We start from the raw sequence: 27,213 nt of genomic DNA, 5'->3' as shown, positions 1-27,213 counted from the left end.
GTGCCACTTCTTATCCAGGGGCCGAAGGATGGACCCCCTCGCGACGTCTTTGAGTTCGTCATTTACTCTCATCAGGAAGGTGCATGGCGTTGAGAGCGCCTGCGAGAACATGTGTATGGCATTAGAGAGAGGGCAAGGATGACGAAACTAATATATTAACTTGATGTACACATTAGTTAATTACCGTGAGGGCGTTGAGCTCGGCTAATGTCGACGGGCCAGCACATGCGGCGGCGGGCGTGCAAGTGACGGAGGGGCTGCTACCCGGCATGGACGGTGAATCCCTAGCACCAGCGACATTGCCGGCGGCCAGAGGAGTCTCCATTATAACATTGTCATTGCCGGCGGACGGCGGCACCATCGAGTTGCTGCCGTTGAAGCTAACCACTTGCATTTTCGGGGGGGGGGGGGGGCTTGTTTGCCACCCTCATACCACGCTTGTAGAGCGTTGAAATCTGCTTGGACTGAAGCAGCGACTTCAGCTTTGACTTCAGGTACGAGTGTAGCTTTGAGTTGCGGTACCAGTTGCTGTACCAAACCAGCTTGGACTTGGGCTAGGATTGACTCCCTCATTTCCTCCGCCTCCCGCTGCTTCCTCTCATTACGCGCATTTTTATCGGCCGCAGACGACAAGCCATAGTGACCATGCTTGTAGCCTGTACCGGCGCCAGCCACACGGCCTCTATGCGGCCTTCTCATCGGTGAATGCTCATTAACGATGTTTAGCGCCCGTACGAGAGGCTTGTCCCATGCTACCCTGCCCGTCGACGCCTGGGACGAGGAGCCTTCGTCACCTTGAGAAAGTCTTTGTCTTTCTTCTTCCTGCGGAAGAAACGCGAACCATTTAGAAATGTTGCTACTATTATATGAACGATACTTGATCTAATAAAACTGGTAAATTGCTTACCCGTTTTTTCTCCAACGCCAGGACCTTCTTGTCGTTCGTGAACCAAATTATGTCGGTTACGACCTTCGGGTCCGTGACAAGTTCCCCGGTTAGTTTCTTCTTATGGTACCGGGACCTGATGAATCTTCTTTCAAGCGGGTCCTTGTACTTGAGCCAGGGGTTCTCAATGCCGGCATTTACATACGCCTCGTCCTCCTTCGCCCAATAGGGCTCCTTTCCCTCGTACCCACGGCTCCCAAGGTTGTGGTTGCCGATGTTAAGCTCCCGCATTTCCTTCCCCCACAACTTGCGATTCTTGGTTGCTTGTAGCTCTTCATTGGCCACAAAAGCATCAAAGTCCACCTGGGTGACATGCGGAAAGGCGGAGTGGACCTCTTCGAAACCTTTGCCCTCAGCAATCAGCTTCCGCACCATGTACTTATATCTGCTGAGGTGTTTGGTGAACTTCAGGAGGGCTTGTGAGTTCACAATGTTGTTGGTTTGATGACTGGAGGCGTAGTCGCCTAGGAACTTGTATCGTGCGTGCAACCTCGCAATGAGTTGGGCTCGCAAAGGCGCTTTGCTCTCAGCTCGGAGGTCCGTCTCGTTGAGATTGACGACCTCTCGGAGGATACATGCCGCTTGGTTGCCGTACTCCCTTGGCAACATCCTTAGGCTCCACCGGCAAACCACCGGCGGGGTCCACCTCTTTGATCGTGTCTCTGCCGGTGCCGACCGTGTGTTGGCGCCGTGCGTTCCGCGACCTCTTGGCTCCACTTGTCCCGGTGCCACTACTCCCGGCGGCGCCGCTAGGATCGTCGCCGCTTGTCTCGCCGCCACCCCCGGCGGCGCCGGTTGCCTCATCGCCGCTAGGCTCGTAGGTACTACCCCCGGCGGCGCCGCTTGCCTCGTTGCCGCTTGGCTCGTCGGCACTACCCCCAGCGGCATCCTCCATCTCATGGTCCTCGTCGCCGCCAACACCAGCGGCCTCGGCATCCTCCTCCGTCCTAAAGAAGTGCCTATTGTAGTGCTCCTCTAACTCTTCTTGAGACGACATGGTGGCTTGCACTAATAGAAGATGAAAAAGAGTTAGAATTCACGGAAAAATTCGGCATGACCTTTGCTAAAAATTGGTCATGCCGAGTGCTAGAATTGCCGGAACGGAAATGAATCGACATTCCGGCACTCAATAGCAACCCAATCCCTGCAAGAACTAAATACCAGCAGTAGCATTTTACAAATATAACCAGAGACAAGAACTTTTCATTTTCATTTGCAACAACTTAGCATCAAAACAGCACAAAAATGACATGATCTAAACCAACAAGAGTACCAACAAGACTAGTAGTACCAACAAGCAGTAGTATTTGTTTATGACAGCCATGAAAAGAAACCATGCTTGGCTCCAAGAACTTACTAACAATAAACTACATACTAAACAACATCCAAGAATGTGTAAAACACATGGTCTATATATAGCAAAGATATGGAAACAAGGCTTTTTAATGAACCAGAGAATTGAGCATCAACATGAGCATTCAACCATGGTGGCCGTTTGATGCTAGCTAGCCCCGGACACTTGCTACCGGTGGTTGTTTGATGCTAGCCCTGGACACTTGTATGTATTCAAAAATAAGAAGCAAATATAATACATAACAGTAACTAGGTGTATTAGAAATACTGACTATGTTCTCTGTATTAAGAATGAACCCATCTTTAGCATGAAGCAAACCAATGAATTTTATATATCAAATTCTCTAGGTACTGCAAGTATAAAAAACCCTACTGCCTAGCTACCTAGGTACTGCAAGCATTTTTATTTTCATTTTCTTTTTTTTGCAAGAAATGATAATATGTTGTTGTTGCCCCTGTGGGACATACTCTCATAGTTAGTCAAAAGTTCTCCCTGAGCTCCTTGTTGATAACAAATTTTGTGAAATTTCTTGTTAACTAATTCCTCTACTTACAAATCTTGTCCAAGCAATTCCTGTCTATGTCAATGAGGACATCAAAAGACCCAAAATTTGCATAAGGGCCAGTTTGACTGTAAGTGCAAGAAATGTTCATCATCCTGGATTCCTAAATTGTAAAAGAGCAACATGAGCATGAATAGACGATATCATTTTATACTAACAAAACCTAAATGAGCTAAATGAACCAGAGAACAAATTTATTTTCTTTTATTGTTTACCTAAACATTACTGCTTAATTACAACAGAAATACACCCTTGGTCCTAAATCCTAAACCAGAGAACTAGCATCAACCTTGCATAGCACCAATTTAAATCCATTTTAGCAAACCATTTTAGCAAACCATTTTAGCAAACCACAGACCAAAACCTAAATGAACTAAACCAATTTTCAGTAGCATCCTACATCTCAATTTTTCCTTACTGCAACCAGAGAGCATAAACTATAAACCCTAAATCGACCAGAGCACATCAAGAACTATAAACTACTACAAGAACTAAGGATTTTCTTACTGCAACCAGAGCACATCAAGCATTCTTTTTTGGCAGTGAGCATGAGCATGAGCAGTAGCATTTCAAAACCATTTCAAAATCTTTATTTGCAACCAGTGAGCATCAACATGAGCATTCATTTCATTTCCATTTCCATTTTAAATAGTGAAGTAGCAATAGTGAACTAAACCAGAGAACTATTTTAAATGAACCAGTAGCATTTCCATTTCATTTACGCTATAATAAAAAACCCCAACTCAATTTCTTTTTTCAACAGCACTTAGTATATAAAGCATTTTATTAAAGCATTTTATTTTCATTTCCATCTCAACCAGAAGCAAACCAGAAGCATAATGCAGCAGCAAACACTAAAATAAAAATCAACTAAATGAAACTAGCTACTGCAAGTTTATATAGCAAAACCAGTTTAGCTACTGCAGCTAAATCAATTTTCATTTTAGCTACTGCAACTAAACCATTTTAGCTACTGCAACAAAACTAATTTAGCTAAATGAACCAGAGAATTGCTAACATAATTTGACAGTAGCATGAGCATGAGCATGAGGTTTTTTCACAGTAGCATTTCACCATAACCATCACCCTCCAACACATAACATTCCAATTCTCCAGCTAAATGAACCATTTTAGCAAACCATTTTAGCAAACCAGAGAGCAAAACCTAAATGAACTAAACCAATTTAGCTAGCAAAACCATTTTCATTTTCATTTAATGAAGAACTAACATACTGTCTAGTGTCTAGTTTTTATTTTCAGTAGCATTTCAGTAGCATTTGCATTAGGCATTTTTAGTAGCATCCTACATCTCAATTTTTTCTTACTGCAACCAGAGAGCATAAACTATAAACCCTAAATCGACCAGAGCACATCAAGAACTATAAACTACTACAAGAACTAAGGATTTTTGGAGGCAAGAACTTCAATTTTTTCATCGCCACCGTAGCACATCAAGCATTCTTGCAAGAACTACTGCAAGCACTAAGGATTCGAATGCACATCAAGCATTCTTGCAAGAACTACTGCAAGAATTCAGAGGCAGAGAGAGGGAAGGAAGAGGGGGATGGAGAGGGGAAGGGGGTTCTTACCAACGGTGATGGTGGCGTGCTGCTCCTCTCCGTGATGGTGGCCGGCGCGCAACGCCCTCCTCCTCCTCTCGGCGACGGTGGCGACGGCGGCCGGCGCGTGACGCCCTAGATCCCCCTCCTCTCCGCGGCCACGCCCTGCTCCTACTTGCACGGAGGCTCCGGCGTGCAGCGAGGTATCTTGGTCCAGGGCTTCCGCGTGGTGGCGCTCGAGATCGATGGTGGCGGCGACGCTCGAGATCGACGGTGGCGGCGCGGTTCGTCTCGATCGACTGGGAATGGGGAGGGAGAAGAGAGGATCGCGCAGCGGTTAAGTCCCAGGTATAGCTGGGCTCACCTTATTGCCGGCGCACCACCTGTTTGGTTCGCCGGGGACAACTATACCCCCGGCGAACCAAACAGGTGGTGCGCCGGCAATAAGGTGAGCCCAGCTATACCTGGGACTTGTCCCCCAACCTGGCTGGCCATTTCCTTTTCTATTTTATTTTATTTTTATTCTTTTCTTTATTTCTTTTCACTTTCTTTTATGTTTCTTTTCTTTTCCCACAAATCCTATACTATTTTATTTCCTTCTCTTTTCAAGATAATAACCAAGCAATATGAGTTATGCATTACAAAAAATATGAGTTATATACATGCATGCATAAAATATTGACCAACACAATATTAATTATTCATACATAAAATATTGGCCATGACCATATGAGTAGTTATGAATTACACAAAATATGAGTTATAGATTGCAAATAAAGTTTTACATCATCGATTGAGAAGAGTGTTTCGCTTTCTTCTTGCTTTTCTTGCTCGTCGTTGAATAATTTAGCCCCGTGTCGTGACTTCTTCTTTTGAAGGGTCGACCTGACCTCGGTAGCGTGGTCCTGCTTCTTCTTGTGGTGTATGTTGTCTCTTCGTCCTCGGATTCTTCCATCATTGGGTCTCCGACTTGTCCTTCGAAGTCTTCCTCGTTGGCGACTCCATCCATTCCGACGATGGTCCTCTTGCCTCTCCTCACGATAACACGGCTAGGCCTGGATGGGTCGGTTATGAAGAAGCATTGGTGCACGTGTTCTGCCGCACCCATGGCTCATTCTCGCGCGGTGGCGTTCGTGGACTTTGATTTGTTGGCTTCGGGTAGAAACATGGTGGTGAAATACCGGTCTTCTTTTCGACGCTCTTAGCCCATCCGATACGGAACATCGGCACTTTCTCCCAGCGTAGTTAAGCTCCCAGATTTCCTCGATTCTTCCGTAGTATCTAGTCTTTACGTCACCCGTCCAGGAATCCATCGTTACCCCCGAGTTCGGTAAACACCGTTCTTGTCTTTTTCTTCCGTGTAGAATGTGTACCCGTTGATATCGTACGCTTGGTAAGTCATGATGTTGGGCGCGGGGCCATGTGACAAGGCAAATACTAGTTTATCCTTGTCGAATCCATTGGTGGGGGATTAGCATCAATGTGGTCTTTGAACCAGCGCGAAAGAGGAGTTGTGCTCTCTGTATATTTCGCTTCCGTCATCATCGGCTTGCCACTGTTCTCTATCATGGTTTTGTGCTCTTTCAACCAAGGATCGATCAAGTCAATGTGTTGTAGCGCTACTAAGTTGGCCCTGTCAAAGTCGGAAGTCCGACCCGACATGTGCACGTGCCGTTCCTTCCTTCCATTTTTGTGGCCTTCTGCCTCGAAGCTGCGGACGTGCTTGTTTTGAGGCAAACCAACAGGGTCCTCGATGTCTAGATAATTCGTGCGTAAAGAGATGCACTCTTCGGTGAGCCAGCCACAGACGATGCTTCCATCCGGATGTGACCTGTTAAGCACGTATCCTTTAATGACCCCATTCATTCTTTCAAACGGCATCATGTTGTGTAAGAATGCCGGCCCTAGACTGACGATATCATCCATGATATGGATCAACAGATGGACCATCACGTCAAAGAATGCAGGCGGGAAGTACATCTCCATCTCACATAGGATCACCACAATCTCTTCCTGGAGCCTTGCGAGTTTCTTCACGCTTATCGACTTCCGAGTTATGACGTCGAAGAAGTTACAGAGCCCAGTCAGCATTGCACGGACATGGTCATCCATTATACCTCGGATTGCAACCGGAAGAATCTGCGTCATCATCACGTGACAGTCATGAGACTTCATGCCGCTGAAGTTTCGTTTCTTGGGGTCCATGTATCTGCTTATTAGCCCGGAGTAACCGAAGGGCACTCTGACTCCTAGAAGGCAATTGAAAAATTGATCGACCTCGGCCGGACTAAAAGTGAAGCAGGAGGGGGACAGTAATAGTCTGGCTGCTTAATCCTTTTGCGCTTCTGACCGCCGTCCGCCTCCTCCTCCGACTGTCCCTCTTGGGCCGGCGGGATCTGAAGCTCTTCCCTGATGCCCAAAACTTTCAGGTCGTGTCTTGCTTTCGGCCCATCTTTGGTCCGGTCCGGCATGTTGAGAAGAGTGCCAAGCAAGCTCTCGCACACGTTCTTTGTAATATGCATGACATCAAGGCAGTGAGGTGTATCGAGAATTTTCCAGTACGGCAAGTCCCAAAACACGGACCTCCTTTTCCATACACCAATGAGCGGTGTCGTTTCCTTTTTCTTCTTCTTCTCTCCAGGCTTTTGACGAATCTTTCCCGGCGCAGGGCACTCCTTCCAACCTTTCAGTAATGTATCGATCTCTTCGCCGCTCTTCTTACGTGGAGGTCCTCGGGGTTCATTTGTACCATCGAACAGATCTCCACGCTTTCTCCACGGGTCGATCTTCTGTAGCCACCTTCGATGCCCCATGTAAACTGTTTTAGAAGAGCCGGGATCCTTACCAAGCTGCAAAAACATCGTCTCTTCCATGCACCTGACACATGCCTTGTGTCCATGGCACACCTGGCACGAAATGTAACCGTATCCGAGGTAGTCCTGCACCGTCGTGATCAACGCGGCTCTCAAAGGGAAATATTCTTCTGCGACGGCGTCCCATGTATCTACCCCTTCCTCCGCCCACAACGTTTCAAGCTCCTCCTTTAATAGTTCAAGATACATGTTGATATCGTTTCATGGCTGTGTCGGCCCTTGAATTAGCATACTCATCTGTATGTACTTCCTCTTCATGCACAGCCAGGGCGGGAGGTTGTAGATCCATACAAACACGGGCCATGTGCTATGTGTGCTGCTCTGGTTTCCGAACGGATTGAATCCGTCCGTGCTCGCACCCAACCTGATGTTTCTGGGATCTGCCCCAAAACTTCCAAATTCATTGTCTAATGCTTTCCACTGGCTTGCATCCGAAGGGTGCGTCAGCACTGGGTGCTCAATCCGCTCTTTATCATTCAACACTGACTCCTTTCTTTCTGCGTGTCAGCGCATGAGCTTTGCTTCCTTGCGGTCCGCGTAGAACCGTTGAAGCCGGGGGCGAGCGGGAAGTACCACACAACTTTCCGAGGAGCTTTCTTCTTCCCTTTCTTGTACCGTTCAGCTTCACACACAGGACATTTGGTCTTGTCCATGTGCTCCTTGCGATACATGATACAGTCGTTGATGCAGGCGTGATACTTTTCGTGGGGTGAGTCGAGAGGGCACGTGATTCTCTTGGCCTCGGCTAGACTACCAGGACACGTGTTCCCTGCAGGAAGGAGATCTTTCACGTATTCCAGGATGTCGTCGACGCTTGTGTCCGTCCATCCGTGTTTCACCTTCATCTGCAGCACATCGAGAGCTACTCTCAAGCGAGACTCCCCCAACCCGCGACCTGAGTCGTACAACGGAGTATTCGAGTCTATCTCGAGTTGCTCAAGCTTTGATTTCCGCTTGGCGCCTTTCGTCTTTTCGAGAAGCAGATCTTGAAGATGAGGGTCCCGCACGACTGAAGCTAGCGGCACCTCTTCGTCGTCGTCAAGGTTATTGTCGTCGTCAAGGTTATCGTCCTGTGCGACAAGCTCTTCATCGTCATCAATATCATGATGCCCTCCTTCTTGCCGGCCATTATTACCACCTGCTGCCGTCGCCCCATTGACCTCCGCGCCATCATCACTCATCCATTGAGTGTGTCCATGCATGAAACCATTAGTGAGCAGGTGCCCCTGCAATTTGCCTGAATACGGGTCAAACCATTTCCCTCGTTTGCATCTCCGGCACGGACACAATACCTCCGTGCGGTTATTTTCATACATGTCGATGATCGCGTGTTTCAGATATCTCATCACGATGCTTTCACTCATCTCGATAACCATTATCGCCTGCATGGTAAGATTACATAATTGATTAGAACCATGCATCCGTCGGTAGTTTTCACGGAAAATTTCGGCATGACCTTCCTACACGGTAGGACATAGGAGCGCGTAAATGTGCCGAAACGGAAACTTAAAGAATCAACATTTCGGCGCAACGTTGGCAACTCATTTTCAACGCCAACACACACAAGCACAAGCACAAACACAACATATATATATGCCACACACGAGCTTTGCTTCAAATTAATGTCCAATATACGTTGATTTCATTCCTCAATTTGTTCATTAATCACCTATTGGTTTGATATACTCGTCAACAAGATCGAGACGTCGCGCCGCTACCACGGCGTATGGAAGCCAACTTTCTAGATCTAGATCTAGATTGAGCGGTCAATGCGGGATAGTAGATCTAGATCTACATAGGGGGATGTGGGAGATGCATGTAGGAAGGGAAGATTTGGTAAAAAAATATGATTTTGTTTGGTCAAATTGGCTAAATTTGGGATAGAAATGGGCAAAAAATAGGTGGGTTGGGAGAAGGGTCGGGTTATGTGGAGGAGTGTGGAGTGGTAGTAGTGGGGGTGGTTGTTGAGCAGAAATAATCGCCAGTTACTGCCGGCGCACCAGGGCATGGGTGCGCCGGCAGCACATAGCCCTTTCGGCTATATCACCCCCGGGCCAGGCCCAAGAATCATTGCCGGCGTACCGGCCCAGGGGTGCGCCCGGCGGCGCACCCCTGGGCCGGTGCGCCGGCAATGATTCTTGGGCCTGGCCCGAATCGGCCGGGGCCATGCCAGGAAATAGCGCCGGCGAGCCCGCTCCTCTGGTGCGCCGGCAGAAGGCCCGCATCCCCGGCGCGGCTGAAAAGAGGTGCGCCGGCAACACTTGTCACCGGCGCACGTCCTTGGTGGTGCGCCGGTACCTATTGCCTCCAACTATAGGCTTTTTCCTAGTAGTGCAAGGATACCATATTCGACCACATGCGGCAATGGTACATGCAAGGGCGAGAGGATATGAAACTGAAACTTTTCAAGATAAAGTGGAGTCAATTAATTTAAATCGGAGGAAGTAACATATATGCGTATTTAAATAAAGTGGAGTCAATTAATTTAAATTGGATGGAGTAACATATGTGACATCAAATCGTAGTAATACAAATTACATGTCAGGACGGAGCTAAATTTTCGAACTCTAATTTATATTACTGTATTATTATTACGGAGTATTATTAAAAGAAAACCAATCAAAGGCTGAGTTCTTGGTAGTGCCCCCCTTCGCGTGGACTATGGCTGATATGGTGCGACAATGCTTGCTACTCCTTGTATGGGCTTGTGGGCTCCTTCAGCGATGGTTTACCTGCGGAATTGCTCAAAGAAAAATAAAGACTCAGCAAGTCAAGCGATGGTTTCCCTGCGGAATTGCTCGACAGCGACTTGCGCGTGAGGCGCTTGGAGCTGAAGCCCGGGCACAGCGATTGTTTCCATCAATAATTTGGGAAAAGTGCAAAGGGAGGCTGAGCTACATGTAGCTCTCTATTTTTAAAAATTCGGAAATTATAGTTTTAAGTTTTAAAAAAAATCCCGGATGTAGAAATGATGAAATCTATAAACGTGCAAAATCTCAATGTGCAAAACGTCAGCTTGAAATCCAGGAAAAGGGATGTTATCATCGATTCGATGGGTTTTTGCCCAAGAGGACGCACGCGATTATCAGACCAGCCAAACGAGACCACCACCGAGTGCCGCAAGCCGGAGGTCCAGCCCGTCGCGGTCTCCTTCTGGCTCGCCGACCCGCCGGCCGTCTCTCAGTTCACCTCCACTTCCCAGGCCTCGATACATCTGACACCCCTCCCTACGTCATCTGCGCCGAGGGCGCCTTCGTGCTCTTCTGTGCCACCCTCGTCGACAGGTCCATCCACCACTTCGTCTACTCCGCCGCCGGTGCCGGGGAGAATCCCTCGCTGCACCTCCTCCCGAACCCGAACCCTGACGTCCCATCCTTCCGGACCCAGGAGCTAGCAGCTCGGCCTCCTGCCCTCCAGCGACGAGCACTACGCCGTGGCCTTCCTCGACTGGAAGTGGCGAGAATCCCACGACCACACCCGCAAGTACTACATCCACGTCTTCTCGTCGGAGACGAACGCATGGAGGCGAAGCAAGGCGGCGCCGCTGCAACTACCAGACTCCGACTCCGACCAGGCGCTCTTCGATAAGAGCATCTCCAACAGCCACGCTAAATCTTGGCGCTGTAAAAGTATTTTGTAGCGCGCTCCATCCATAGTTTACGCGTGAGGCCATATTTACCTCCAACAGAAGCTCTAAATTTTGAAGCTGTAAAAATTTGTAGTTGTTTCTGCGCGTGACTTATACCGCGCGCCGCGCTCTTTCCGGCGCGGTAGATATAGTGCACGACATAGCGCTTTTGCCCCAAGCTCTATTTTACAGCGACGTCAAGGGCTCGCATCACTTATAAGGATCGTGATCCGGACTACTCACCGGAGTACTTCTGCGACGTCGTCTGCTCCGTTGACCTGATCAGGTTCGTCGAGACCGACTTCGACGAGCCCAGCCGCAGGACCAATGGCCATGGCTGGCGAGCCACCACGTGGAACATTAAGCTCGATTGGGATGATTGGCGCAGGCGGTGCGCCGTTGATGCCGACGACATCACGGTGGATCAGAGTTACTCTGCTTTGTTGCCCGAGCTGTTGGATGAGGAGACCCAGCAGCTGAAACTGAAGAAACTGAATTTCAGTTTCCCCACCTTGGGCGTGTGCAACGACAATCTTCTTTACATGCTGGTTGCTGGCCAAGGTGGATCAAAGAGACGACACGGCCTGGTTCGTCGTCGTTGACATGTAACATGTGGTGGTGGAGGCGCTCGTCCTCGTTAAGTTATACATCTGTTTGCACGGTCCAGGTTCGTCTAGAGATCACAGTTTCAGTTCTTCAGCAAGATGTACAGTTTTTTGAGTTTTGCTTAATAGATTTGATCAATATGTGTAGTTTACCTTTGGTATCTTGTTTCTACATTTGCATCTTTGTGCCAATGAACAAGAATGTAGGATAATGTCTGCTGCAATTTGACTGTTAAATGTTGACAATTTTCAATACTACTGTAGCCGTTTGCTCCATTGTTGAAACATAAATCTGGCAGCAAATTACACAGAATATTACACCTTGGGAGGTTTCTCCTTTCAAAGGGCATTACATATCAAGACGAGTCGGAGCATAATATGCTCAGAGGAAAACATATATAGCCGTTTGCTCTATAGCCTATGGTACAACATGATCTTTCTCAGGTAAAAGCTTTATCCTACCGACACCTACAAAACTGCCCGGCAAAGGCATGCTGTAATCACTCTCATACAATGTGTAGTCTTCTTGCAGTAAACTAAGGCGGCAAGGCAAAAATGTAAGCTAACTCGAGTTTAACCAAGTTTGCAATCTTAGTTCTCGTCATCCTCGTCAATGCTGGAGAGCAGGCTCTTTAGCACCTCATATGTCATGAAGGCTATCCCAACGCTAGGAACAACCTTCAGGTACTCCGGGACAATGCCGCGGTAGAAGCCACGAGGGCCTTCCTTCTGCAGGATTTGGCGGATGGTTCCAGCTATGCTCGATTTGTCAATAGGCGCTGCCCCAGCAGCACCGTGGAGTTGCATCCGCCGCTTTACAAGGTCAAGAGGAAATGTGGCTGCAATATTGAATACAGGGTTTGTCACCGGAGATGAATTTAGTAACAATGCAAATGAGTCACATAAGCTAAATGACGATTCAGGTAATTAAGTATCAAAGACCACTTACCTGTCGATGCTGCAATACCAGATAGACTCCCAGAAAACAAGCTCACAACAGCGTTGGAATCATTCGGCCTGGTGCACATATGGGATCAGAAAAAACAGAAATAGTATCCAAAAATGAATGATAATTTCCAACATGGCAAAATAATGATGTTTCACCTTTCCATTTGCCAATGAGACCTCAGGGACTCATATACATAAAAGCTGATTGCTATACCAGGTCCAACTCCCTGTAACTCGTAAAAGTTACTGGCAACCCAACTTAAAAACAAATCTCAGTAGAAGTGTACGGCTTACCAATAGGGTGGCACCAAGACCTTTATACAATCCTCTGCCCGTCTCTTCTTTACAGATTGTAGACAATGTGTGTAATATGCCCTTGTAATACCTAGTGGTTTTCTGCAGGAATTTAAACAGGAACTTAATTAGCTTACAATATCATGTTCCTTTGGTCTGTAAAAAGTTACATTGCTTGGAACTGAAACTAAAGGATGATTATAAGTTCTAAATGGAAGTTAAATTGATTGATTGGTTTAAGTGTTATTCACAAAAGGAAGAAAAACATTACCTGTGTTGCCAAACGAGTTCGAACAACGTCCAAAGGGTAAGTTACAGATGCCGCTGTGACTCCTGCCAAACCACCACCAAGCAGATTCACAACACCAGCATAATTTGGGTCGTCTAGGCCAGGCACCATTCTGAGGAACTGCAATGATATTTAAAACCATAACTTCAACAATATTCAAAGGCAGAAAGTCAAAACCGATCTTACATGTTAACATACTGAGACTTAGCGCTGACCTTTTTGTATCGCTCATATGAGTAGAAGCTCATGGCAGAATAAGGTAACCGATGTACAATTGTCACTAGGTTGCCTTTCCAAAATGCTCCGAAGCCTTCTTCTCGAACAATCCGTGAAGCCTCGTGCCATATACTACACTTCCTTAGAGCTGCAGCATCTGAATGCATACCTGCCACCTGTCGGATCAGTATGTCACAAGCTCATATAACAGATTTTATCATCAATGTGTGGTTAAGTGACACAAATTCAACACCGTTAGGTTCAGTGTTCAGTAACATTTTGACGCAATTGTGACCGCATAACTACAAACAAGGTTCAACTTAGGTTGGTAAAACTACACCATAAGAAACTTAACGAAGGGAGTTAACTGGGGTACACAGTTCCAGACAACCAGTTAAAGTGAGGCAAAGATTTATACATCCCATACAGAACAAAGTCGAGCAGAAAATCAGTAAGTCGAACAGACATGTGAATCTATTATGGTACTAGCATCATTTAATTAGTTCAATTAAAGAGCCTCCATGTTGAAGACAAAAATGCACACTGAGCATGCCAGAAACCCAATGAAAGAAGAAATTCTCCCTTCATGCTCACATAACCACATCAATTGCTACACCCCCTTTTTCAGTTCCCGGTTCCTCACTAGATAACAGGGCAGATAGAATCCCACAAATTTAATGGGGGAATCCTTTCTCTCTGGTAAAATCTACTCCCTCCGTTCAATAATATAAGCCTTTTTAGCAAGGCTTATATTATGGAACAGAGTGATATCTTGTAAGCACCAATGAAATTATCACAGAATCACGCATAATCCAACAAATACGTCTCGTATTTCTTAATTAGTCATCAATGGTACTCGTTCAGTATGTGGGTTATCTGACACAAATTCAACACCGTTAGGTTCGTTCGCATTTAAAAAACAACTCCATGTGATTGTGTAATTATGGACAGTGTATCGCACAAGAAATTTACAGCCAAGGATTAACTTCAGATGGTCAAACTACACCCTGTAAAACTGAACGAAGGGGAGTAACTAGGGACGAGATGTGCAGAGTATCAGTAAAAATTAACAACAATTATAATTGCTCCTTATTGTCAAGGAGGGATAGGTAGTTTCGGACAACCAGTTGAGGCAAGGAAAGAATCTATACATCGTATAGAACAAACTAAGTTGAGCATACATAAGTAAGAATCTATAACGTTATTATCAGCATCCAGTTCTCATTGAAGAGAACTCGTGTTGAAGACTGAAGAAGCACATTCTTCATGCTCACATAGCCACATTAATTGCTACGCCCTTTGGCTCAACTCATGTTTTTCAGCCCAAAAAAAATTCCTCTCTAATGCAGGGAACATAGAATCTCCTACATTTAACGGAGGGTTCCTTTCATCTCCTGAGCATCGCAGAGTCGCGCGAATTCAACAAATACACCACAGAGTTCGCAACTAGTCCACGCTGGTGCTTCGTGCGCTCTAAAATCCCCACTCGGACTACAAATTCGCAGGGCAGGAAGCAAAACATTTCCCTCCCCAATCCGTACGGACAACAAAAGGGGGCGAGAGCGTGTGTACCTGGAAGAGGATGGTGAGGCGGGCGAGTGGCGCGGTGCAGGTCTTGCTGACGACGCCCGCGAGCCCGCCGGCGGCCAGGTGCGCCGCCGTGCCGATGTGGCGCTGCTGCTGCTCCGGGTGGCGCGCCGCCGCCACGGCCCGGCCGCCGTCGACGACCACGCCGCCCACCCGCGCCTCCGTCTGCATCGGGAGGGAGTGGGGATTGCGTCGTGCGGCCGCTCGGAGTTGGAAGCGGCGACGGGAGGTAGTCTGCTCCGCCTCCGCACGTTTATATGTATTTTTTTAATTTTATTACTGCTTTGGCATCTCCATTGTTTCTTTCTTGGGGCCGGGGTTATACTTTTCGTCTTCGTTGCATCCATGAAATGAAGGCCTGAAGGGAATGGAAAAATTGGCAAATATCAATTGAGCTTAACAAGGAAGTCATTAGGGAAAATTTGGCAGTTCTATTTGCTTGGCCATATGGACCAAGGGTATTAGGAAAATTTGGCAATAACGAGTTCGGTTATAGAAAGGGGGGCAAAAACGAGTTCAACTTAACATAGGCGTTTTATAGAATTTGGACGATTCTAAATAAACCGTGTGGAACATATTTGTATGTATTATACTCCTTTCGATTCATAATATTTGATGCTAAAATAGATTTTTTTTCGATAAAGAGCGCTTTATTACTTAAATCGTTAAGCATTACACCCGATCTTTGCATAACTAGAATGCACACAAAACGAAAAGCTAAGGCAGCGCCACAGATGAATGAGGCTCAATCCCAAGATTTCTATGCCACCCATGTTGAAAAAAAAATATCCCTCGCCGTGTCCTCCAACCGTGTACAAACCTCCATAAAGAGGTCTCGATACTCCACACGATATAGAGGTGACCAAGAACGGGGCATAGCCGTACACCGGTAGATAACCTGCAAAAGAGAATCATTTTTATCATTAAAAACCTTGTTATTTCTACATAGCCAAAGGGACCATATCACGGCAATCACTCCCACGCTAATAAGTATCTTAAACCTAGGATCAACACCATTAAGCCAATTCCCGAAAATGTTCGCAACGCTACGTGGGGGATATAAGGTAGAACCTATCTGGATGACTGACCATATAAACCTTGCAAATTTACACTGGAAGAAAAGGTGTTTGATCATCTCGTCTTGACGATAAAATACACATGATTTACTACCATGCCAATTACATTTTACAAGGTTATCTTTTGTTAAGATGACCCCGCGACGAAGATACTAAGCGAATACCTTCGTTTTAAGCGGGATCTTCATCTTCCAAATTTTGTTATTACTATCGACTTGAACCTCAGGATGGATTAAAGCCTTGTACATCGAATCTACCGAAAACTTTCCATTTTCGGTGAGATTCCATCGAAACACATCGGATTCCTGCGTCAACTGGACCGAATCCAGACGCTGAAGCAAAGCATTCCAAGATGCTTGTCTGGGACCAACAATGCTCCTTTTAAACGTCACATTAGCTGGGGAAGATTCCATCACCTTGGCGAGAGTATCGCTTTTATGGTGCACAACATTGTATAAAGCCGGATATTGCTCATGGAGGGTGGTATTACCTAGCCACTTGTCCTCCCAGAATCTAATTTCCGATCCATTCCTAATAGAGAAGGAGCCATATGAAGAGAAGAATTTCTTCGTTGCCATAAGGTTAGTCCAAAAATGTGAATCACCTGGTTTCCAATAAACCTGGGACATAGCATTTGAGTAAACATATTTTCTCTTGAGTAAGGTTTGCCACACCCCTTGTTCAGTAAGTAGCTTAAAAAGCCATTTACCAAGGAGAGCCTTGTTCTTGACCTCGAGGTCATGAATGCCAAGACCTCCTTGATCTTTAGGTCGGCAAACTATACTCTATTTGGTCAATCGATATTTCTTTTTCTCACTATCCCCTTGCCAAAAAAATCTTCACCGAAAATAATCCAATCTTTTTAAGACTTCTTTGGGCAATTGGAAGAAAGAGATCATATACAGTACCACGTTACTTACCACTGAATTAATAAGGATCAATCTTCCTCCCAAGGAAAGTAATTTACCTTTCGAACTAGCTAATCTTAATTGCAATCTCTTCTCAACAAGTTTCCATTCAGCATTTGAATCGGAGGGAGTATTACCATGCTGAAATAGATGTATCTACAACTAAATTGTGTCTAGATACATCCATATTTACATTGGGTAATACGAATCGGAGGGAGTATTACCATATGGAACATGCTATTTTTCTTCAAAGTGTTTAGAATGAGCGTCAGACGTGAAAAACCATGGCGAATTTTTATAGAAAATGATATGTCGTAGAAAAAATGTTTGAAGTAAAACTGTTTGGTTTTGCAAGGATGTACTACCTCGGTTTAAAAATAAGTATCTATATCGTTTGTTCGATTCATTTAACTGGATGATTTAAGAATATTTCCTAATAAATCCATAGAACTATATTCGTCCTAGGCCATGGAGTGGATAAGTCGAGCAGGGCAGCCAGCCCGGACCCTTGAAAACAAGATGACCAAAATGTATGTGTTGGTCTAGCCTGCCTAACACGGACAACTCACGAAAAAAGCTGATTGCAGCACGACGCATCAGCACATGGAAGTTCTTGCAGCGATACAACTCAGGTTTCCTGCTACGCGGTCGACCATGCCGCGCGGTCACACGAGCACGTCACGCTTAGAGAATTCAAGGTGGGCCCCACCCCACCTATCTCTTCAAACCACCCACCTCGGCTCCTTCTTCTCTTGATCCCCCCCCCCCCCCCCCCGCTCTGAAACATATCTCATGGCTAGCGCCCAAGTCCTTCGGGGAGTGGGCTGGAGCGCGCATCTAGCGACGGAAATGGCTAGCTCCCAAATCATTGGGGGAGGGGAGGGGGCACGGTCGCCGGCTCTGGAGAAGAAGGAGTATGGGACATTAGACTTAGAGGGATGGCTAGCCATGGGGTGGTGGTCGGCGGAGGAGCAGCTCGGCGCAGGGTAGGGCGGCGAGGCGTCACGGTAGCGCACCAACCGCGGGTGGTGGAAGCAGGCGGTTAGGCCGCGTCGGAGGTTGGCTCGCCAGAGTTAAGGAAGAAGAGGTGGCAACGGTGTCGATGTTTTCCTGTCCGAAAGTGACCGCTCAAATGAAATGAACCATCGATCGCCGGCTAGTCCTGCTTGATACAACTGTGAAGAGCCGAACTGAATTGCCTCCACGGACCAATTAGCTAGCCTGGTCCGCGAACAAAAAAACAAACAAACAAAAATGTACCGTTACAATATTTTGCACGGAAAAAGTGCGGTAGCGCACCTGCGCTTCGCGCACGCGCATCGCTGCCGTCCGTCATTTTAACGAGATTCGCGAGTTCGGCCCGCGTGCGCAGCAGGTTTGCACTGCCCGCTTCATTAGTAGAGATGTGTATCCTAATTCTACCTAGGGAGGTGTAGGTGACACCAGCGATGAATGTCTTGCTGGCTGCTCCATTTGCGGACGCTGAGGTAAAGGAGGCATTGTTTCAAATGTTTCCACTAAAGGCTCCAGGGCCGGATGGCTACCCTGCACATTTCTTCCAGAAACATTGGGATTTGTGTGGGGGAGAAGTTACCAACGCGGTGCTTCGAATCTTGAGAGGGGAGGATAGTCCTGAGGGGATTAATAAGACCTTCGTGGTGCTCATTCCGAAAGTGGCTTCACCGGAGGAGCTGGGCCAGTTTCGCCCCATTAGCCTTTGCAACGTGATCTACAAAATGGCTTCTAAGGTGTTGGCGAACAGACTTAAGGTAATTCTTCCTGAGATCATCTCTGAGGAACAGTCTGCCTTTGTTCCTGGCAGACAAATCACGGATAATATCATCACGGCATATGAATGCCTTCACTTCATGAAGCGTAATGGAGCCAAGAAACATCAACACTGTGCTCTGAAACTCGACAAGAGAAAGGCCTATGATCGGGTTGAGTGGTCGTATCTGAGAGCAATCATGCTCAAGATGGGTTTCCACCGTCGATGGGTGGAGTTGATTATGAGGATGGTCTCTTCTGTATCCTTTTCGGTGTTGTTTAATGGTACACCGTTGGAGGAGTTTCGCCCTACTCGTGGTCTCCGTCAAGGGGATCCAATATCACCTTATCTCTTTTTGCTTGCAGCAGAGGGCCTCTCCGGCCTCCTAAAACAAAGTCGCCGATCATCACACCTGGAAGGGATCAAGGTGGCCTCCTCGGCTCCAGCCGTGAACCACCTCCTTTTTGCTGATGATAGCCTGCTGTTTGTGAAAGCCACCGATGAGGGAGCAATGGAAGTGAATGTTATCTTGGAGAAATATTGCAATGCTTCGGGACAACGTGTTAATTTCGATAAATCTTCTGTTTTCTTCAGTAAGGGGTGCACTGAGGTTCGCAGACAGGCCGTGAAGAACATTCTGAATGTTCCAAACGAAACTCTGAATGAAAAGTACCTTGGGATGCCTTCCGAGGTTGGGAGATCCAAGCATGGTGCTTTTAAATATTTGAAGGATCGAATCTGGAAAAGAATACAGGGGTGGCTGGAACAACTTTTGGCTTCAGGGGGGAAAGAGGTGTTGATTAAGTCAGTGGCTATGGCGATTCCAACCTTTTCCATGTCCTGTTTCAAGTTACCGCGAGGGCTTTGTGCAGCGATCAATGCCATGCTACGAAGCTTCTGGTGGGGAAGTAAGGAAGGAAAGCGCAAGACGTGCTGGGTTTCTTGGGAATCTATGTGCTCCCCAAAATTTGCCGGGGGCATGGGTTTCAGAGACATAGAGTTATTCAACATTGCCATGCTCGCCAAACAAGCATGGCGCATACTCCAGGCCCCTGAAGCGTTGAGCTCCCGGATTCTGAATGCAGTTTATTTTCCTAACTCGGAGTTCCTTGAGGCCTCTTTAGGTAGTGCTCCGTCTCAGGTTTGGAGGGCTATCTTCGAAGGAAAAGAGGCTCTGAAGCTGGGTCTTATCAGAAGGATCGGGTCAGGAGAGGATACACACGCCTGGAACCAGAATTGGCTACCTCGCGACCATATGCTTCGACCGATCGTTTGTCTGAAGGAGGATCCGCCGATGGTAGTCTCGGAGTTCATTGAGACCACGTCTGCCTCCTGGAAGACGGAATTGCTGGAGGAATTCTTCCTCCCGATGGACTGTGAGTATATTAAATCTATACCGCTGAGCACTAGACGGCTAGTCGACTGCTGGGCCTGGCATTATGAGAAGACTGGGGTCATGACCGTACGGTCTGCGTACCGACTGCTAGTCGAAACAAAGAGAAGAAGGGAAGGCTGGCTCGAGGGCCGAGCCGAGGGCTCCAATCCGGAAACTGAATGCAAGGCATGGCAACGGCTGTGGAAAACAGATGTGCCCTCCAAGCTTCGGGTGTTCTTATGGCGATTGGCTAGACACTCGCTTCCGACAGCCGATGTGAGGTGCCACCATCAGATGGCTGTTAACAGTCTTTGCTCCATTTGTGGCGCAGGAGATTCGTGGCGTCATTCCTTGCTAGACTGCTCAGTAGCGAGGTGTGTCTGGGCCTTGGCAGATGAAGAAATCACGGAACATCTCTGCATGAATGAGGATCCCAATGCTAAGCAGTGGTTGTTTGCAATGATGGAGTCGTTATCTCGTGATGATTTTGCGAGAGTGGCAGTCACTTTGTGGGCGATCTGGTACGCTCGTCGTAAGATCATCCATGAAGAGGAGTTCCAAAGCCCCCTTTCGACGCATATGTTCATAGAGAGCTACCTCCGCGATCTGGCTATCTCCTCTAAAGCAGGGAAGAAGAAGGCAAGTACTGGCTCTATATCGGATGTGCCTAAGTGGATTCCTCCGAGTGTCGGCTGTGCAAAGCTAAACGTCGACGCGGCCATGTCCAAGACCAGCCAGGGCGGCGCTGTTGGTGTTGTATGCAGAAGCGAAAATGGTGATTTCATGGGCGCTTCTACCCTTACTGTTCCAGGTATCAATGATCCAGCAACCATGGAAGCGATTGCTTGCAGAGAAGCAATGGCCCTGGCAAAGGACTTGCAGCTCCAGCGAGTAACAATCGCCTCGGACTGCTTATCGGTGATCAATGCGATCAATACCGAGGGCTTCAAGGGAAGCTACAGCATGATTCTTGATGAGGTGAAATCAGATGCGAGCCTTCTTCAAGAAACTTCTTTTAGGCATGAAAGTAGACTTTCAAATTTTGAATCTCATCGTTTGGCACGGTTTGCTGTTTCTAGCAATTTGGGACGTCAGGTCTGGCTCCTCCAGCCTCCTGATGGTCTTTGTATCCAAAACAATGTTTTAGTTCAATAAAGTGCCATGATCTCTCAAAAAAAAAGGTGTAGGTGACTGCAGCATAGAGTCTGACATAGCTTCCTTGTCTTGTTCTGGTGCTATTTGCATGTTTGACCAGACCCCACCTGCGACCGTATTGGTAGCTAGGAGTAGTAGCTTCTTTTCTTGTGATACAATGACTGACATGCATGTCACGCACAAGTCAGGCAACTTGTGATAATGGCCAGGCGGACCAGCTGCTCACAGAAGAAGATCCTATGAAAATCTGAGAAGAATTTTTGAGCTTTGCTCTTTTCGTTCACACACAGGAGTTTGCACCACACATGTGCCATTCTTTATTCTCCCGGTAGCTTCTCTCTTCTCTCTCGTCTCTCTATCACTGTGTTCTTCCTTCTTTGGCTTTTTTTTTTTTTTGAGAAGATCTTCCTTCTTTGGCTGTTCTTGTATTTTTTTTCCTTCCGGTCCGTCACGGGCCGAACAGGGACATATGGAGACAAAAGACAGAGCCACAGCATATCAGAGAACAGTACCGTACGAGGCCCATATGAATTGCAAACTAGACCCCCACTCAGGCACTCAGCCATAGTTAACTAAACTAAATTAACTTGCACGTGAGCCAGCGCTACTATTCATACGCCTGCGCGGAGCGCACCTGCGCTGAAAAACCGCTCTCTATTTTGCACAGATGCATGTCGCCAGGAAGCATTTACACACTACACAGTCTTAACACAGACGAGATGCCGGGTAAGTTTGATTGTCAGGTCTCACACAACTGAAAAACGCCTCCATGCAAATCGGCAAGGATGATTTACATACTCCTGCCAGTCGGGCAAAAACGCCAACACAGTGGACACATAAACCTTAGCTACTTGCACTCAAGAACACATCAGGTCTCTGGCAATACTTCGGTCCAGCTCACAACATAGGACCCGACGAAACTGAACCTCAAACTATAGGGAAAGGAAAATGTAGAGCACAAACGAACACACCTCTGGAGCCAAAAGAAGCTATTTCCCGCCCACGCTGTATAAGCATGCCTGATAACACTCCCGGACGAGATGATGATACCTTTGCCTATCCTTGTTTGAGTCAGATAGAAACATCGAATGGAATGGACGGATTACTCTGTTATTTATTATGAATATTGAAGCCTGGGTTGAAGGAAAGATTTGACACCTTCTTCCAGTTCCAATCGCTCCCAGGATTCAGTATCACGCATCCGTAGAACCTTCAGACTTTGTGGCAAGCTGGTCATGTTAAAAGGAAGCTTCTTCAGCTCTGGACAAACTGTAATCAGCAGCACCTCTAGGGATGGAAATGTCACATCAGGATCCGCAATAGTGACCAGCGTTTCACATTTCGCAAGACGAAGTTGCTTGAGGCAAGGGAATGTCTGGGAACTTTCTAGTCCACTCCACACGTTGTCAACATGATACCTCGTAAAAGCCTTCTGCATGCTATGATTATATTCTACGTCGAGTTCTCCAAGGCAAGGTAGATACATCGCCCAAGACAGGTGCTCTAGATTGGGGCAGTCTGACACGGTCAAACAAGTGAGCCTTGGAAATACAGATGTTGGAGATGTTCCCATCCATTTTACTGTTATCCATGCTGACAAATCATACAGGGTCAGGTTACTGAGAATACCAAAATTGTAGGGTTGTTGTTCAGGTCTATGTATTAATGTTATATCTGTCACACACCGGTCGTATGCAATATCCAGATCATACAAGGTCGTTTGCGCGAAGTCCAATGATAAAATATCATAGAGATGGAATTCATTATTTTCAGCGGATGCTTCAAGACTTGAAGACCCAATGGGTAGGTCAGCCCCACCATGAAGTGCGTCAAGACGTAAAGACCGAATGGGTAGGTCGGCCGCATCATGAAGTGATGTCCATGCATCCGAAAGTATTACTGATGTACCAAAAACTTTCAAGTGATTCAGTGTGCTCAGCTCTGTATATACATTAGATCTGACAAAATCAGACACCAACATAATATCCACGTGTATTATTTCCAATGCTTGAAGTCTAGATATGACCTCCTTTGGTATTATTTGTGTGGAACTATACTGAAGGTATAGGAACTTGAGCTTAACGAGGTTTCCAAAGCTACGAGGCACTTCCTGTATCCCCTTATTAAATGATAAGTCGAGATGTATCAATTCTAGCAGGTAACATATGCTTTCAGGGATCCCCTTGATTTCATTATAACTCAAATCTAAATATGTCAGTGTAGCGGCATTCGCCAGTACTCCATCTATTATTGTTTCATCCAAATTATTTTTCTGAAGGCATAACACCGTCAGTTTTAGCGGATGACCAACAAAAGGAAGTTTCTTCATCTTGTTGAACATTAATGAGATGTATTCTGCACTGCTCCAAGGGATGCCAATTTTTTCATCTAGGCCAACTCCTGCATGGACAAACCAGTTGCCATTGTTCTTACCACAGCCACAAGAGATCCATAAAGACATATCACGAATCACATCATGTAGTTTGACCCAATCATTTGATTCTCCACAACCCTCTAATAAACATGCACCTGTAAGGTCGCCCATCAGACTATATGCTTTTGTGTAGGGACTTTGTATGTCCCCCACACCCACTAGACCTATGCCAACCCAGCATTGAGCGAGTTCTTCTTTGTGAATCTCATAATCCTCTGGCCATAGTGCACAAGTCAAGAAACAGTTCTTCAGCCTCCCGCTTTTCAGGTTATCATAGCTAAACATGATCTTTCTGAAAACTTCTTCCTCCATCTTCAGTGGGTCTTCATTTGTGTCAATGCAACATGAGTTTTTCATATGTTGGATGGCAGAATCCCATTGATCGGCACAAAATTTCCCATACATTGCCCTTCCCACGGTTACCAAAGCTAAAGGCAATCCCTTCATTTCAGTCACAAGAATTCTTGCACGATCCTCAATACCAGGAGAAAAAAGAGTTTGGTCTCCGACCTTCTCTCTAAATAGCTCCCATGCCTCAATCTCCCGCAGATATGGAACTTGAATCTGTTTTTTCACCTCCATCCCACCACAAACGGATGTAAATCTTGTTGTGAGCACAACTTTTCTCTTGAATTTGTTCAGAGGTTCAATTCCAAGGGGAAGTGGTAAGCCAATTGCGTCCAGATCAATTCTTTCCCAAACGTCATCTAATAGTAACAGAAAGCTTTTATTCTCCAGGAAGCCACGGATCATACTACTTTGGGTTCTCATATTACCATCCCCTTTCAGTTTTAGGTCGTCTAAAATTTGTGTTTGGACCTTTAGCACTGAACACTCCTTAGAGGCTGTGACCCATATAACAGTCATCCTTCCTCTGAAAAAGCCCTGGATTTTTTTTAGAAGATGTGTTTTTCCCACTCCACCTGGACCCCATATTCCAATTACCCCCAATGTGGGATCATCCTCAATGAGACGGAGAGTGTCTTCTATCTTCAAGGCATAAAAACACACATAGGTTAGTACTCAGAAAACAGGTTTATGACCAGTTATAGATTACTAGAAAATTTGTGTGTTTTACACAAATCAACACTTACCGAACGTGACCTAGAAAATTTACTTGCTGCATCATCTATAGCAACTTTCCAGAAACTTGCATCCATTATTCCATGCATTGACTTCCCATAACGTACCAGTTCCGATGGCAGGCCATTTATTGCCCGTACCAGATCAGTAGCATGTGTTCCAATGCGGGGATCAGAATAAAGATCCCCTTGGTAATTTATTGACTGTCTAAATAACTCGCGTGCTTCCTCCTCTTGCAAAATAGGAAGTTCAATATCTTTGTTCACACCCATCAGATTACCAACGGATCTGTATCCTGATAGTTACATGATTACCACTTTCCTCTTCTTCTCTCCAACGAATCCAAGAGGATATGGAATGCCAACCGCTCGAAGGTCCAGATTCTGATGGAGGTCACCCACAATCAACAGGAAATTTTTGTTCTCAAGCTGTCCACATATCCTAGTGGCTCGAGTTTCCTCATTACCCTCCTGCTTCATACCGAGTCTTTTTATGATTTCAGATTGAATATTTGTTACCGAGCAATCGCTGGGGCTTGGGACAAAGATAACAAAATCGAAGAGACTTTGTTCAAGAAATGAATTGTTGATATGCTTGAGGAAATTTGTGTTATCATCTTTGTCTGGACCCCACATTCCAACTATCCCCTCACTGGGATCATTGCTCACGATGAACTGGAGAGCACTCCGAAGAATAACCCATCTGCTTGGCGGTATTGGGGCAGGATCTACAAGCATACTCTCGACACGACGTGGATTTGGTGCACGTGTGATGTTATTATCACCTGGTGCATTACTCGTGATTGATTTTACATGTTTCTGCTGCTCATCCGCTCGCTTACTGATCTTATAGTTTTCTAAGAAATTTGGGTAGCAACACCCGAATAATGGGTACCTCTGATTGTATCGCAGATGGTTTGCTGCTTCTTCAGATACAGCTGTATTCGCCGATTCCAGCCATAATCTTGCCTGTTCTGTTGGCACGGCGTCTAACGTATGCTCGTCATCTCGAATCTTCTGTTGGACGCCTGCTTGTTTGAGTTTCAGAGCCTCAGTTTCTATCCAGTGGTCCCTCACGTTTGAGCCAGCCGTGAAGCAATACAATGCATGCTTTGCAAAACGATTGTAGAATGGACTTATGATCGTGTTGATAGTAGCTCCGCACCAATCACCAAAAGGAGCGACTTCTTGCATTTTAACTTAGAAGAGGCACTGCAAGACAAATAGTGTGGCTTAGTTGTCAGCGATTATGTAGACGCTATCAAAAATATGGAAACAGTACCAAATGGAAAATAAAGGCAGGTATACAATATAGTCAAGTTAAAATTTTCATTTCCTCCATAAGTTTCATAGTGGCAATGAGAACATTAAAAATCGTTAGCTATTTATAAAGCTGGAACCTATAAACATGAGAAATGAATACATCACTGAAAACTGTAAAAAGAAGAAAGATAGGATGTGCTTATACACACTAGCAGATCACATGAAACCAGAGGTTCTCCGGTAAACATCAACCGAGAGAAAGCAAGCAGTAAAACATGCTCCGTATTAACCAGATGTACCAAACCGAAGCCTTTTTCTAAATTACCTGTCGAGAGGAGGGCGAGAAGCTGCTGAAGGCTCCCCAGTACTGACTAAGTGTCCGCCACCGCTGGGGCCGGGCCAATCGCTGGTACGCTATTCCGATGGAGAGGGCGGCCTTCCGCAGCTATTGGTCGTTTTGGGCCTTTTGGCTCTGACCTCCCAGAAGAGCGGCACGGTGCGGGTAAGTTACAAGGCTGGCGGACGGTGGCGCGCGGCGAACCGGCGACTAAGAAATCCTATGGAGGGGAGGAGAAGAGAGGGACGATGTGCGGAGGGATTCACCAGAGAGAAGTTGCACGGCGTCAGATAGGAAGTTGATACTTTGGTCATATCGAATTGTCCTAACTGCTGAAAAGGATGATCAAACATATAATCCTATAATAATGTACAGTATATTATTATAACTTGCGGTCCATGTCTACTATACGTCGTGTCTGAAATAATTAACCATGTTAGATGGAAACGTATGCTTGATTAGACTAGCAGGTTGGGAAGGATTAGTACCTCTGAATCTGGTAGCTTAAGCATCTTCGTCTCTCATCTATAATTTATGCTAGTATATCAAACTATTACCTAGTATTGTGCATCGGTGGACACCATGCGACAGTGACGAGCAAGAAAAATATTGCCTGCCTGCCATTGTTAACTCCACATTGCCGGCCGATCCACATCGTAAGCTGAGCTGTATTGCTGCCGTTCAACCGCCAGATACTCCCCCAACCCTCCCGCACCCCCAACCCTCCCAACCCTAGCCACCTCCCGCCGCCGCCGCCGGCAGCACCGCCGGGGCAAAGAACTCGGGGCGTGGCGGCGGCGGGGGCCCTTCCTCGCTGTAGCGCAGTGGACGGCGGACGAGTTCCCTCCTCCTCGACGCTGCGACCGGTCGGCGTGGATGGATGGGTGGCGGCGGCCTGGCGCTGCAGACTTCCTCCTCCCGTCGGCTCCCCCCGCAGCACGCCGGCAGGGGCTG

The 27,213-nt window shown here is 46.6% G+C and overlaps 2 protein-coding genes across 3 annotated transcripts; both read right to left on the bottom strand.

Annotated features, from left to right (window-relative positions):
- Positions 1 to 11,751: 11,751 nt before the first annotated feature.
- LOC127325540 (uncharacterized) lies at positions 11,752 to 15,069 on the bottom strand. Of its 2 annotated transcripts, none has more exons than XM_051352332.2 (7): positions 14,847 to 15,069; positions 13,274 to 13,450; positions 13,041 to 13,178; positions 12,770 to 12,871; positions 12,632 to 12,702; positions 12,477 to 12,544; positions 11,752 to 12,366 (listed from the first exon to the last, which is right to left on the bottom strand). In XM_051352332.2, the coding sequence occupies exons 1-7, from the start codon at positions 15,030 to 15,032 to the stop codon at positions 12,119 to 12,121; spliced, it is 990 nt and encodes a 329-aa protein (XP_051208292.1). In that variant the 5' UTR covers positions 15,033 to 15,069; the 3' UTR covers positions 11,752 to 12,118. The 2 variants fall into 2 exon arrangements, with proteins under 2 accessions (XP_051208292.1, XP_051208293.1); XM_051352333.2 differs by having other exon boundaries at positions 13,274 to 13,443; positions 14,847 to 14,973.
- A 6,791-nt stretch (positions 15,070 to 21,860) lies between these two features.
- On the bottom strand, positions 21,861 to 26,098 carry LOC127325539 (probable disease resistance protein At1g61300). Its single transcript, XM_051352331.2, has 2 exons — positions 24,672 to 26,098; positions 21,861 to 24,567 (listed from the first exon to the last, which is right to left on the bottom strand). The coding sequence occupies exons 1-2, from the start codon at positions 24,930 to 24,932 to the stop codon at positions 22,261 to 22,263; spliced, it is 2,568 nt and encodes an 855-aa protein (XP_051208291.1). The 5' UTR covers positions 24,933 to 26,098; the 3' UTR covers positions 21,861 to 22,260.
- Between the last annotated feature and the right edge of the window lie 1,115 nt (positions 26,099 to 27,213).

The sequence above is a fragment of the Lolium perenne genome, chromosome 3, assembly GCF_019359855.2.
Source record: "Lolium perenne isolate Kyuss_39 chromosome 3, Kyuss_2.0, whole genome shotgun sequence".
NCBI classification, from domain to species: Eukaryota; Viridiplantae; Streptophyta; class Magnoliopsida; order Poales; family Poaceae; genus Lolium; species Lolium perenne.
This window is presented reverse-complemented; position numbering and strand designations above follow the sequence as displayed.